The following is a 13,385-nucleotide window of genomic DNA, read 5'->3' as shown; positions in this document are numbered from 1 at the left end:
TGTTTATTTTAAACTAGGTAAAAGGAAAGTAGTCAACTTCTAGTTCCTCTAGACACTCACTTTTAAGGTGGCAACTGGGATCAATCTCCAGGTTAGTTCTGGTCTGGAGCCAGCAGAGGCTGATGCTGCGGCATCGCATCTTTGCACTGAAGTGGCCCATACAACCCATCCACAGAAACAGAGCTCTGTGATCAGCTCTTCTTCTGCAGGTTTACTAGGTTAGCCCTGCTACAGTAAGACAACCTGCTCTGCCAAACTGGTCAAGGAAAACTTCAACAGATCCCCTCCACCCTTTACAGCATTAAGGTATTGCAAAACATTGAGCACATCAAGGCATTTCAATTATGAAGTGGTTTTAAGTCAAATATTTATTGCATTCCTTATAAAACTGTAAAAAGCATCAGATCCACTGAGACAATATTCCCAGTTCAAGACATTTAAATACATATTGCAAACCAGTTCTTTTGAGCATTGTGAATATAAAAGTGTCACATTTCAGGTAGTACAGGATGGATTTTTTTTTTTTTAATTTTCTATTAAAAAAGGAGATCATCTTTTGATTTCAGCCTCTAGCCCTGCCAAAAATTTACACCCAGCTGGCCAGCCAGGGGAAGTACGGATCCATACCCCTAACCTCAACGTGCCTGCAAGTGTACAGGTTAGGGTCAGACAGGCAAGGCAGATACTGCTCAAGCCCATAGAGGATGCACCAACACCATCCCAAAGAGACAACTGCAGAAGGACAGGCCTAGATCAGGCAGGCAAAAGAATCTCTGCAGATCCAGGGGGATCGACTGGCATTCCCCATCCTGCCCGTCCTTGGCTAGCTCAAGGGTCACAGTGCTGCTCCTTTTCCTCCATCTCTCTTGTGTCAGTGTTTTCAGATGACCACTTGGTAGCTGGGCTGCTTCATCTTCTGGTTCGTTCCTTGGAGCCCTGAAATATCCTGGTCGCTTTCAGACTGATCAAAATCCATGTCTGGAGAGAGCAACACCTAGAAAGGAAAACAGACAGATGCTGATGGAGGGAAAGTTCTCAGCTCTTCTTGATGCTGCTTCCTGAAGGGGTCAAGCACCCCTAGAGGGATCTGCTGCAAGATCTAATCCTCTCTGGCAGATGGGAAAGGTCTCAAGGTCACCTTGACCATCTCTCCAACAACAGCCAGACAGATATGGGTGCAGACACCACGTTGATCTGGTGTCCCAACCTCCCCCCTCCCCAAGAACAGAACAGGCAGCTAAAAGCATTGTTCCCCCTGAGACAAGACTCAGACATAGACATGAATGTTCAGGCCAGGCTGCAGCCTCAGTGGAGATGTACAAAAAACCAACTAGGCCACATATTTTGCAAGCAGCTGTACCAAATGCAGACCTTTTCCCAGGCCCCCAGCTGCTTACTATCTCCAGAGCTCAGCCAGGAGAGCAAGCAGAGCTACAGAGTTAGCTTCAGCTATGGCCAGCAAGCTCAGGAGTGCTGTCCTGGCAGCATCTTATTTCTGCCTGGCACAGCAGCTCCTGGCTCAATCTGAATTGTGGGACCCAAAAATAGAGCACTGACACCTCTCACCGGTACCTCTCCAGGTAAGAAAGCCCATGACTTTGCTGCATGATCAAAAGGCTGCCCATCGCCTCCAGGAACACCTACGCCTTCACGGTAGCTAACTTCAGACTTGAAGCTATCAACAGGCTGTTTTGAGCTATAATAACTGGCTGACACCGGCCCGGAGCATTTGCACGATGTAGATAGAGCCACACGTGGGGCATCCTCCAGCCACATCATCTGGAAGAGGAAAAACGCTGGATTTTACTTGGGCTGTGGCTGCATTGACTGCAGAAGAGCTGAAATCCCACGCCAGCCAGCAGGCTGGATAAATGAGCAATTTACATATTCACAGCCTGACAGATTTTTTGCTAAACCCCATTCTACCCCTTCTTCCTACCTCAAAAACCCAGCTTTGGCCAGAGAAGCCCTACTGTCATTACCCCTGACAGTAGCTACCTCTAAGCACAGCTGAAGTACAGTCAATTCTGGTGCTACAGCTTGTGTCATGGCCAGAAGCACCCAGGAGCTCAGTCAACTTATGGGATTTCTGGTAAACACTTGTCATCCACATCAGAAGCCTGGACAGGTCCTCAGCACCCAACTCTACAGAGAGGCAGAAGCCTAACAGCACAGTCAAGGGCCTCTAGTTTTATGTCTCTACGTGAGCAACACCAGTAGCCCTTTTCCCCTCCTCCACTTGCCCATCACAGAACCCAAAATGGCATCATCAGATCATGTCTGATGCGGGGACAGGGGCCAGGTACCACAACCAATCCCCCACATACAGCTTATTCCAGCAAGGCAGTGTAGACCTCCCAACCCAAGCCTCAGCCCCATCTGACCCCACTTTGCTCCAAAGACTGAACCAATGCCCTAGCAAGCCTGCCTGCGCTAACCCACAGCAGCAACCTTCCAGCTCAAAGGCACAAGTCAAGGGATGGTGCATGGGCTAAAAGCCCAGTGCGTCCACATGCAGAGCATCCCCAACAGCTCAAACAGTCACAGAGGCCAGGACTTGGGTGTACTGGTGGGTAAAAAAAAACTGGACACGAGCCGGCAATGTGCACTTGCAGCCCAGAAGGCCAATCGTGTCCTGGGCTGCATCACAAGGAGCGTGGGCAGCAGGTCAGAGAGGAGATTCTGCCCCTCTGCTCCGCTCTGGTGAGACCCCATCTGCATCTTCACCAAGAGCAGCGCTGAGTGGATGAGAGATTTAATCCTCAACTCAAGAGCTACATTCAAGCAACAGCAGAAACTTTTTTGTTAATGAAAGCAAGATTTCCTCAGAGGAGTGAGCCATCTCTGTAGCCTAAGCCAGCCTTCAAGAGAGGCCAGCTACAGCTCAGTGGAAGCTCATGACTGCTCTGCAAGGTTAAAGCAAGCTGCCAATGCACTTCAACATCTCCTTGCTTCTGCTCAACTGCAGACGTGGCATGTGAAGATGAAGCTGTGCCCCGGGATGGCTGCGATTGGGCTTCAAGCGCTTGTTGCTGAAACCCAGCAAAAATGCAAGCTCCTGAACAAAGACGACTTTTCAGCAGGGCCTGTTAAGACACGACAAGAGGTGATGGTTGTAAACTAAAGAAGGGGAGATTCAGGCTGAACATAAGAAATTATTTACACTGAGGGTGGTGAGAGCCTGGCCCAGGTTGGCCAGAGAGGTGGTGGCTGAACCATCCCTGGAGACATCCCAGGCCAGGCTGGACGGGGCTCTGAGCAACCTGAGCTGGTGCAGATGTCCCTGCTCATGGCAGGGGGGGAGCTGGATGAGCTTGGAAGGTTCTTTCCAACCCAAACTATTCTGTGATTCTATGATTCCTTGGGCAAAACCAGGAGCATGGGGGTATTAGTCTTATCTGTGGCTATCACTGTGCACTCGTTTTCACTTCGGCAGCACCACAGGGCCAGTCACCACAGCAACAAAATGACTAAACAGGAAAAACAAACTGCAATGAATCAATGACTTCAAAGGAGCAGAAGAGCCGCAGGGGAAGATTTCCTCCCCACCCTCAGCACACAACAGCCCCTCCGTCTGATGTTATCTTCACAGCAGCGCTTCAGACACTCCAAGGATAGCAGTAGATCACATTAAGCTCTCTTGTCTTCCTCTCTCCTCCCCTCCACCCTGCACTGGTCTCAAGGAATTTCTTTTGGTTCAAGACACGCACTGGAAAATTCCCATCTCTTCCAAGCGAAGATTTCCTCTGTTTATAATATTAATATTGTGATGTCGAACCTGAAAAAATAGGTGAGTAATTAGTCACACGTGGCATTATAAGCTCACTGAACTCTGACAGGCTGCAACAGGCTAGTTTTGGGGCCTAACGAACAAATTTCAGCAGGTTTCAGCTGCAGGCTCAAATCCCCTTGCAGCCAAGCATGGATGACAGAGCAGGCACTAAGTGTTGCACATCCAGACCCACTCAGGCTGCTACCTGCCCGCCATGCAGCTCACACAGAGCTGCTCGAGCCAACAGCCCCCCAGTAGCCTTTCCACAATTCCCCAGGCAGTTTCATCACAAGATGGCACCTCATCACCATGACAGTCGTGGGACATACCCTCGGATATGTTTTTTCAAGCCAAACTCCAGTTTGGGAGTTTTCAGCACAACTTGGACAAGACGCTTCCCCTGTAGATGCGTCCAGGTCAGGATCACAGCATGTCGGTGGCACAGCTGGGAGTGGACCAGTTTCCCAGTCCTGAGACAATGTGCTACTGTCTCACTCAGCAGTCCTCAAATACTTCATGCATTCCTTCTCGCACCAGGAGGACAGCAGCTTCCAAAACAACGCGGGTCACACTCCCAAGACAGGGCTGCCCATGTGCTCTGCCAATCCCTCCTGTCCAGGGGAAGAGGCTGCCTACTGGTTTGGTAACTCCATCCAAGCAGACCCTTCAGATAACCAAGCCATCTCAGTGGCAGAGAGATTGCCCAGACAGACCATAGAATCATTTTGGTTGGAAAAGACCTTTAAGATCCCCAAGTCCAACCATCAACCTAATAACACTGGTGAGAACTATGACACAGGCTGGAAAACAATGAAGCACTGGGGACATTTTTATGCTAGCCATGGAAGCCTGTTTCCTTAAAGGTCTACCAGCCTGGTGTAGAGGTAGGAACCATCCCACCAACCTCCTGCAACCAAGTTTAGATGAGATACCAAGAGTCAGTAGGGCTGACAGGTGGGAGAGTCTCCTTCCAGAGCCACCTCTATGCCCACCTTCATTTAGCATTCCCATAAGGACCACACACCTGTCTATTTAAAAGCTCAAGTTAAGCAACTAGCAAATCAAACTCAGTCTTAGGGTATTCTTCAATGCTTGAAAGCAAGCAGCACAGGTACTGGTATATCAGAAAAAGGTTCTTCACCCAGAGGGTGCTGGACACTGGAACAGGCTCCCCAGGGAGGTGTCACAGCCCCAAGCCTGACAGTGTTCAAGAAGAGACTGGACAACACCCTCAGACACACGGTGTGAACTGTGGGGTTGTCTGTGCAGGGACAGGAGTTGGACTCGATGGTCCTTGTAGGTCTCTTCAACTCAGGACATTCTATGATTCATCAGCATCTTCAGTCTAGGGATTTGCCAAAAATCACAGCTCCTATGAAGGGACTTGGGACAGGTGCTGAACTCCACACAGTATATTAGCTTTCCTCCCAACCTTAAAGTAGCCTCTAGTTTCGCACCAATGATTCTCACAAGTACCACTATTATTATACCTAATTTTGCTTTAAGGCTTGTCTCTGAAAATGTTAGCCTTCAGAAAAGGAGCAGAAACTCACTCGCTTCCCTTGGGAAAAAAAGAAAACAAAAACAAGTTCAAAAAAGATCAAATAAAGTATTACTAAAACTGACTTGTTTTCCTGAGTGGAGGAAACAAAGAAATTACTGATAATATCTAAAGTTTATTGACACTAGCAAGGGCAAGGGAAAAGAGACTCAGGTCAAGGGCAGGACACATGCAAAGCATAAATAAGGGCCATGCAGATGAATGCATTTCTCCAGCCTGAACAGCACTGGATTCAGACTGGCACTCTTGAGCAATCTCTTTCCATCCCACAAGAGAGAGTCAAACAAGTCACTTGCAGCTCTACTGCAGTGATGGATTTTCCCCCCCCACCCCCATGAGGGTGGTGAGACCCTGGCCCGGGTTGGCCAGAGAGGTGGTGGATGAACCATCCCTGGAGACATCCCAGGCCAGGCTGGACGGGGCTCTGAGCAACCTGAGCTGGTGCAGATGTCCCTGCTCATGGCAGGGGGGGCACTGGATGAGCTTTGAAGGTCCCTTCCAACCCAAACGACTGTATGATTCTATGAAGATGCAGCAAGGCAAGGCACAAGTCTGAAACAAGAAAGAGCTTTAAGACTGACTTGGAAGGAATGGTGAAATTCTTGCAGCTATAAGAGTTTGTCCCTTTCAGGGTTTTAGTGTAAAAAAAACCAAAACAAAGTGCAGCATTTTCTCCATTATAAGCAAGAGCCCATTGTCACATCTGTGGCTCACCAGAAGAGACTTAAAACTCACAAGAGGCCGCCAGTTCTTTGGTCTAAACCGCAGCCACGGTCATTAAGTGACATCAGTGGCAGGATTGCTGGTTGCTGGGTTTATTCTTGCTGATTTACCAAGCCAAGGACAAAGCTGAGCTTTCCTGCTATGCCTATAGGAAAATCCCAAGTGTGGGTTTTTAACAGGTTAACTTCAGCCCCCCTCTTTCCATTCTCCTCCTTCTCCCCTCACCCCTTTCCAAATGCAAACTGCTTAGTTCAAGTGAAAATAATGACACTCTCTACTGGCAAGATAGGCAGAGGGTTGAAATTCAAGAAGGCAGCATGATGGGGAGCTGTTGGCGCCTGCTGCTAGACAGCCCTGATGAACCCTGATAAACTGTGGGACACATTAGCCTCAGCCAGCTCTGCCCTGTACAGATGCTTCTCAGCCCCCCTCCTTTGGGCAGCACGGAGGGAAGAAATTCCCCCACTTGAACAGGTTATTAGCAGCAGCAATGAGCCCAGCAAACCCTTATTTTCTGTTTTCAAGACTAAATTCAAACCAATCCAGCTGTGGGGCCCAGCTAGCCAATATGATGTTTAATTTACAGCCTAAAAAGTTGACACATGAAGCAGAAGCCTATGGCTACACCTTGAGGCCCAGTGCCAAGAAGCAGAATTGGAGGCTTAGACTGGAAAAATTTCTTCCTGGAACAGGTTGTCGGGCATTGGAACAGGCTGCCCAGGGCAGTGGTGGAGTCACCATCCCCGGAGGGGTTTAAAAGGCACATAGATGAGGTTCTTAGTGCCAGTGTTGGATTAATGGCTGGACTCTGTGAACTTGAAGGTCTCTTCCAACTAAAATGATTCTATGGTTCTATGGAAAAGCAGGTTGCCTACTTCTGTATTTCTTCATTATCTTCTTTCTGTGCTCAAACTTTGTGAGGCCAGAAGCACAGCAACATGTTTGAGGAGAAAGGAGGCAGCCCCATAGACTGCTCCAGCTACAAACCAGTCCCCTTGGTAGCTCCACCACGGTGATAGATCTGAAGGTTTCAAGATGGACGGATGACCTGTACATTGAAGGTATCAGCAAAAATCTGATGAGAAAAGGACTCAAGCAGTTGGAAGACAGGAGAAGCCTTTGACAGCAAGAGCCAGACTGTGGGTGTTGTCCCTATCACTTGAAACAATCCATCTAGGTTGAGCTGCCAGAAAAGTGTTTCCTCGCTTCTGGAGGTTAACAGGTATCTTCCCTTCAGATTACCCAAAACTGAGGTAAGGCCACAAAACACTTGCCCCCCTCTTCAGCAGAGTAAGTCAGAGGGCCAGCTCCATTTCCATGAAGGACCAGTAAGTGCAACACCATCTGTGTATCCACAGCATCCACTATCAATGGGACTGGATGCTGCAAGTTTGGGTTCAAAATGTGGAAAGGAGGTTGGTCTCTCAGCTAGAGATGTCACCTCCTTACCCTTGCCTCTGAGGTGGTGTAATTTTAACCAGTCTTAAACCTTCAGGAACACACCAGCACATCCATCCAGTAAGTTTGATCTTTACCAACAGCCTTACGTTTGGAGCAGGCCTCCAAACTAGCTCTTCTAGAGAGGTGACACTCTTGGAACATCAGTCACCACTAAGAACCCAGGACTGCGCCATAACCTGGGACAACTTCATGCCCAGAGTTAATCCACCTTCACATACTAGGTGTGAGTTCCTAGCTTCGATGCACAACTACCAGGATATACTGGGAGCACCCAGCTCAGGCCTCTTTTCCCTCTTCTCTGCAAAAGAACAAAGATTTCTTGAAGATATCCTCACCACATACACCACTCGAGAAACTCCCTGGGCCACATCGTGTTTCTAGTGACTTTGCCAAGCAACAACTGTTTATCTGGAGGCATGGCCAGGAGGAGTGACTTACTCAACAGCTGCTCACATCTGCCTGGTCTTCTGGCCAGAGGGAAGATTCCTCCGACTCTTCATCCCCACAAGTGGTGGACACTTCCCCAGCGCACCCTTGAGCTGTGGAAGTCACGGCTGCTGTGCAGACTGCCAAGCATTAAACACCATTAAATGCTATTGCCTCCATGTGCTTTGCAATGTAACCAGTAATTGTCCATCCCACAACTCATCAGCGCAAGAGCCGAGTTACTCTTTGTAAAAAGAGCTCTCAGAGAGCAAGAGCTATTTCTGTTCATCCTAAATTCCTTGGCAGGAGCTGCTTCAGGAGCCAGCCTATGACTGCCAGAAGCTATCTTATCTCAACAGGTCTCGCCAGTGAACTGTAGCATATCAGCGGTTGTTCACAGAGCACTTTGAACCATGTCTGGGTGTCAGGGCAAGGAAGGGAATTCAACCCAATGACTCAGGTTGTAGTCTCTGCCCAAAAGCTGATGACAAGCACAGACACCACCTGCCCAGCAAACCACATGTTATTAACAAGAACAAAGTCTGCTGGGACTGCGCATTTCCTCCCCCCATAACTTTTAAGTGTCAAGCTCATGCGACACAAAATACAGCTTTCTACAGCTAAGGGACCATCATCTGGCTGAAAAAATATCAAGCTGACAAAAACAGGATTGCCAATGAGGTCTTGTCCTCAAAAAGGATACTACCAATTACAGTAAGGAAAGCAAGCTCTTCCAAGCCAAGATTAATTACAATTAAAAATGGGAAAATTGAGAGACACAGTGCAGAGGAACCCACCAGCTTCAGCCTGCCACTCCAACAAGCCCACACAGGACACTGCAGAAGGTAGCTCATACCCCACAAAATACTGTCATCATTTAGGGCAACATTTCAGCAACACTTTGTAGGTTGCAATGTTGCTCATTGTTAGACAGGGCCCGATCCTGCCAGGAAACATCCCTCTGTTGGCCTCAGCTGCAAGCATGAAGAGTTAGTTTGACTTAGCAGGGTCATCATCCACATTCATGCCCCAGGTCTAGGCAAAGTGCTGGTACGTTGTGTGTTTGTGGTAAGGCACACAGCCCATACCACAAGCTTGCAGTTTGGTCTCAAACACAGGACATCCTTGGTCTTACCTGAGATTCCTCAGTCCTCCTAGCCCGAGGAGTTTCTATGGATCCATTGATGTCCAGGGTGTCCTTCTGCTTATATTTCCTCATGATCAAGCTGTCCACAACCCAGAACATAATGGCCTTGGGGAGAAAGAAGTTATATAAATAGACTGCAGAGACCAAAGTAATTCGATCAGTTATTCATTCTCCTTTTGGCTTTTCCAGATATACACCCTTGATCAACCTAATTTAATATCTAAATTAACCCTGCATCAAGTGCCCATAGGGGCTGGATGAGTCAAATTCCTGAGGCCCTTTCTCATAAATCCTATTGATTCCATAGCTGAAGACCCAGGGAAAAAACAAAACAAACACACCACAACAGGATAGGCCAGGTTTCAATCAGGAAATAACTACTGAACCAAGCTCCATCCAAGGTTTATCTGCTCTGTCTGCACCAGTCCCTGGTCAGTTCATTGGGAACTTCTAATAGCAAAATGCAGCCTGATGTGGCAGAGAAAGGCTGGTAGCAGAAGGTGGTAAACTCAACTTTGCCAATTCTGTATCCATTGCAATACTTGTTGAAAAGAGTTCCCATCTTAGCAGGAATAGCAGGAGGTAATGGATTACCCAGAATCAGGGGCATGAAGAAAAAAAAAAATCTAATCTTTTAAGAGGTTTTGCCAAGCTAGTTTTGAGGAGGTTGATAGTTTTGAGTAACCTGAATACCTTGCCTTGCTGTAATATAATTTGAAGTCTAGTCAAACATCTAGATTGACAATTCACCAAAGGCCACCACTGAACAAGCCATCCTATAGGAATTTAAAGGGCTTTGGGACATCCCCATGCCTGTATCTTGCTGCTGAAATGCAGCCCTCAGCTAATGAGCCTCATCTTTCCTCAAGGAGCTAAAGCATCAACCACCCAGCATCTTGGACAAGGGAGTGGGAATTAGGATCATGGCAGGGCAGCAGTGACAGATTGTGTATTCATGGCAACAAATCCATTTGTTTCCACTACCCTCCACCCTGTCCCAGACACTCAAGGTTGCCCCAAGCCAGCTCCTGTACATGCTCCTCATTGAGGAGGGACCACAATTTCCAAACCACCCCACCCAGCGCTTGCTGAAGCATCACTTACATTGACTATAAAAGGCACAACGAGCATGACCAGGATGAGCTCCAGCTGGGGGTTTGGGATGTAACCCAGGAGGATCTGCTGAAGCTGCAGAGAAGAAAGCATTCAGAAGCATTATTTGCACAGCTTTGTTGTGAGATGTTTGCTGCAAACTGGTTGCCTTCTTATACCAGCAGTCTCCTAGCTAGTGCTCCGCAGCCTTTGCTTTAACCCAGCTGTTAATAATACAAAGATCATATGGGCTATTCCTTTAGCTCAGCTGCCAAATATATGGCTTTGTAGAGAGTGAGAAATAAGTAGTGCTACTCTTTCAGTGTAACTACCCACGACAACAACTGGTGGGACTTTCTTTGGCTCCTTGGAGCCTAGCTGCAAAATAAGGACACCAGCAATGCACGATAAGCACAGAGAGGAATCCAGCAGCACCTCTGGATCTAGCAGTACGTGCTGTGGAACAACACATCCACATCCCAGGCTGAGCACTGTAGACTACTGGGTTTGAAAAATAAGCCCTGAACAGGAACAGATAACTGCTCACGGATTGCTGTAAATAACTCCTCAGTGACATCAACCTGTCAGGTACTAGGCACTATGTGTAAATGCACTCTAAACTGGAGTTTTCCATTGACTCCCATAATTGGTTTTTACAGCCGCCATACCTACCTGCCACCAGGTACATGGCTACAAGTGCCATAGATTATTATTTTTATTTTTTAAAAGAGAAACTCATGATGAACTCAATTAGCATTGCATGAACTACCATACAGAAGCAGCAGGGGTGTGGAGGAAAGAACCACATACTACTCAGACAATTCTTTCCAAATTAATCTCTAAGAGCCCCCCATTGTTTATGTGTGGGATCACAAAACACCAACATGAACTGACTTGATGAGAGAATGTAGAATGGAAGTAACTCAGCTGCCAGGCCAGCCCATTTTATCCTTCCAAAGATGGAAAAGAAAATCAAAGCAGCGTCTTATTCCACTAGCTTTTGACTAGCAAGAAAATGTACCAAAAGCCAAACTTACAGTCATGTTTCCCCAAACTTAAGTAATAGCTAATGATTACAGAGGGATGTCAACGAGTCATAAGGATTAAAGACCTGCAATGATGGGGACCACTAATAAGGCAAAGCTGACAAGAAACAAGCCACAACAGCTGTGACTAGAAAAATACAGCTCAGGAACTTACCTTTGTCCAACCGGGGATGAGTAGGACAAGGCTAATCACAGTCTTCTCAAAAACCATTATCAGCAAGTAGAGGATACACTGGCCAATCCAGGCGGCAGCTTGTGGAGGGTCACCTGGGAAAACAACATATTAAATCTGAGACAGAGGACAGGAGGAGACAGCCTTGCACAAAAGCTGCCTCATGTTTGATACCTGAGCTGATCAGAGGGACAAGGAAGTGCTTCCATATTACAAGTTTTGCAGTGAGACAAAGATTAGATACCAAACTTAAAATTAGCAGAGAGATTCTCTATCTGTAGTTGTGAAGCACATGCCTGAGGTAAAAAGGTTTGAGGTCCCTGCTGGGTCTAGATGTCATTACTCCACTGAAGATCAACCCATACCAAGATTTAAGCTCAAATTTTTCTAGTTTTTAAAAAGACAAAAAAGTAAATCTGACTTGTATTAGAGAAAATTTAGGAGACTCCCATCCCTTAATAGTTGCAGCTCATTTTGCATCTTTTCAAACTGATGTAGAGAAATAAACATGGAAAGGCAAAAAAAAAAAAATGCACCCCACTTTCACTTGTGCAGACTCCCGTATCAGGGCAGCTCTTTGCCTTTCACACTGCAGCTGTGCTTTTGAATTAAACCTGGCTATAAGCAAGAGAGCTCTCCCTCATGAGACATGACATACACCACTGGCCTTTTGTTCTAGAAAATGATTATCTTTTTCTACTCTTTTTGGGGCTAATTCTGAAATGGAGATGGCAACTAATCAGACTTCAGGTTAATTTGAAGGGCAAGAAAGTAACAAATTTCAGACATGACTTAAGTCATATCTACCTTCCTTGCAAATGCTAACACTACATGCATTTACCTGCCTCCTGTCCTCTCCATTCCAGCAGCCTGCCTCTGAAATCCACCAAGAGGAGAAAACCACCACCAAGAACTTTCTTGCCTTGCATCTCCTCCACCATTGCCTGTCCTTCCTAGATCAACAGCTTTGCTGGAGCAAGAGTCCTACAGGTGTCCTACAAAGCAGGTAGTCACCTTCTGTAAAAGGGAAGAGATACAGCTCTGGCTCTGCCTGAAGACCCAAAATTCCCTGTGTTTATCCAGCAACCCCAGCACTCATAAACACTCCTGGGCTCTCAAGGGCCATAGCCCAGTAGCATTGCAAGTGCTCAATGGAAAAGCCACCCCTGGTAACTCCAAGGAGACTGGATCAACTTTTATGAATCTTTGGGGGAAAGGATGCATGCCCTTGGAGATGCAAGTTTTCCCTCTCCACTGATGGGCACTACCAGTATCCTTCTCATGGTGTTGAGCTACTTTGAGCTTGATGGATACAGGAATTTGAGGAGAGGAAGCTCTACTTGTGCAAATGGGCATCTCATCAACACACAGACCACTAAAATCCTTCATACAGGGAAGGTTTGAGAGCTCAGAAATCTCAGCATCCCACTCAAATAATTCCTTACAAGCATGTGTTGCTTTGGGGAACTGGACATTTAGTTTGCCCTTTCTCTGGTACCCTTTTATCAAGGCATCAGTGATTTCATTTCACCTCAACAAACCTAGAAAAGTTCACAGACATGGGTCTGCCCAATATTTTCCTCACCCTCCCAGTGGATAAGAGCCTCATGGGAGTAGGTCACAAAATCCTGGAGAATTTTGACCAGAATGGGAGACCGAGTCTCTTCTGAATTAAAGCTAATCCCAAAAGCAATCCCCCAGACAAGATGCTTCTGGACTGACTCTCCTCTTTACAAGGACCAGTCAGTATCCTGCACATTCCTCTATGGAAAACAAAAAACGCCCCCAAAACAACAAAAAACCCAAAAAACAAACCAACAACAACAATAAAAAAAAATCCCCACAAAACCAACCACCACCACCACCATTAAGGACATCACCTGCTATTTGTTCCCTGCCAAGCCTTACCCATCCAGTTGCTAGAGAGTCTGAAAATTTCTCATTACCATTTTTAATTCAAGAAGCATAAAATTTCAGTCCTAAAC

General features: G+C 46.9%; 1 protein-coding gene across 2 annotated transcripts in view; it reads right to left on the bottom strand.

Moving 5' to 3' along the window:
• Window positions 1-381: 381 nt before the first annotated feature.
• The window catches only part of LOC135996722 (store-operated calcium entry regulator STIMATE-like), a 39,990-nt gene continuing 26,986 nt past the window's right edge, over window positions 382-13,385 (bottom strand). Inside the window, exons 5-9 of one of the 2 annotated variants that reach the window (XM_065648905.1) lie at window positions 11,383-11,495; window positions 10,195-10,278; window positions 9,079-9,195; window positions 1,567-1,779; window positions 382-994 (exon numbers count right to left, since the gene is read on the bottom strand). In XM_065648905.1, the coding sequence (XP_065504977.1) occupies window positions 881-994; window positions 1,567-1,779; window positions 9,079-9,195; window positions 10,195-10,278; window positions 11,383-11,495 (641 nt within the window). In that variant the 3' untranslated portion in view covers window positions 382-880. The remainder of the gene's footprint in view (window positions 995-1,566; window positions 1,780-9,078; window positions 9,196-10,194; window positions 10,279-11,382; window positions 11,496-13,385) is intronic. The other variant, XM_065648913.1, reaches the window with a different exon arrangement.

The sequence above is a fragment of the Caloenas nicobarica genome, chromosome 1 (genome assembly GCF_036013445.1).
Source record: "Caloenas nicobarica isolate bCalNic1 chromosome 1, bCalNic1.hap1, whole genome shotgun sequence".
Classification (NCBI taxonomy): Eukaryota; Metazoa; Chordata; class Aves; order Columbiformes; family Columbidae; genus Caloenas; species Caloenas nicobarica.
This window is presented reverse-complemented; position numbering and strand designations above follow the sequence as displayed.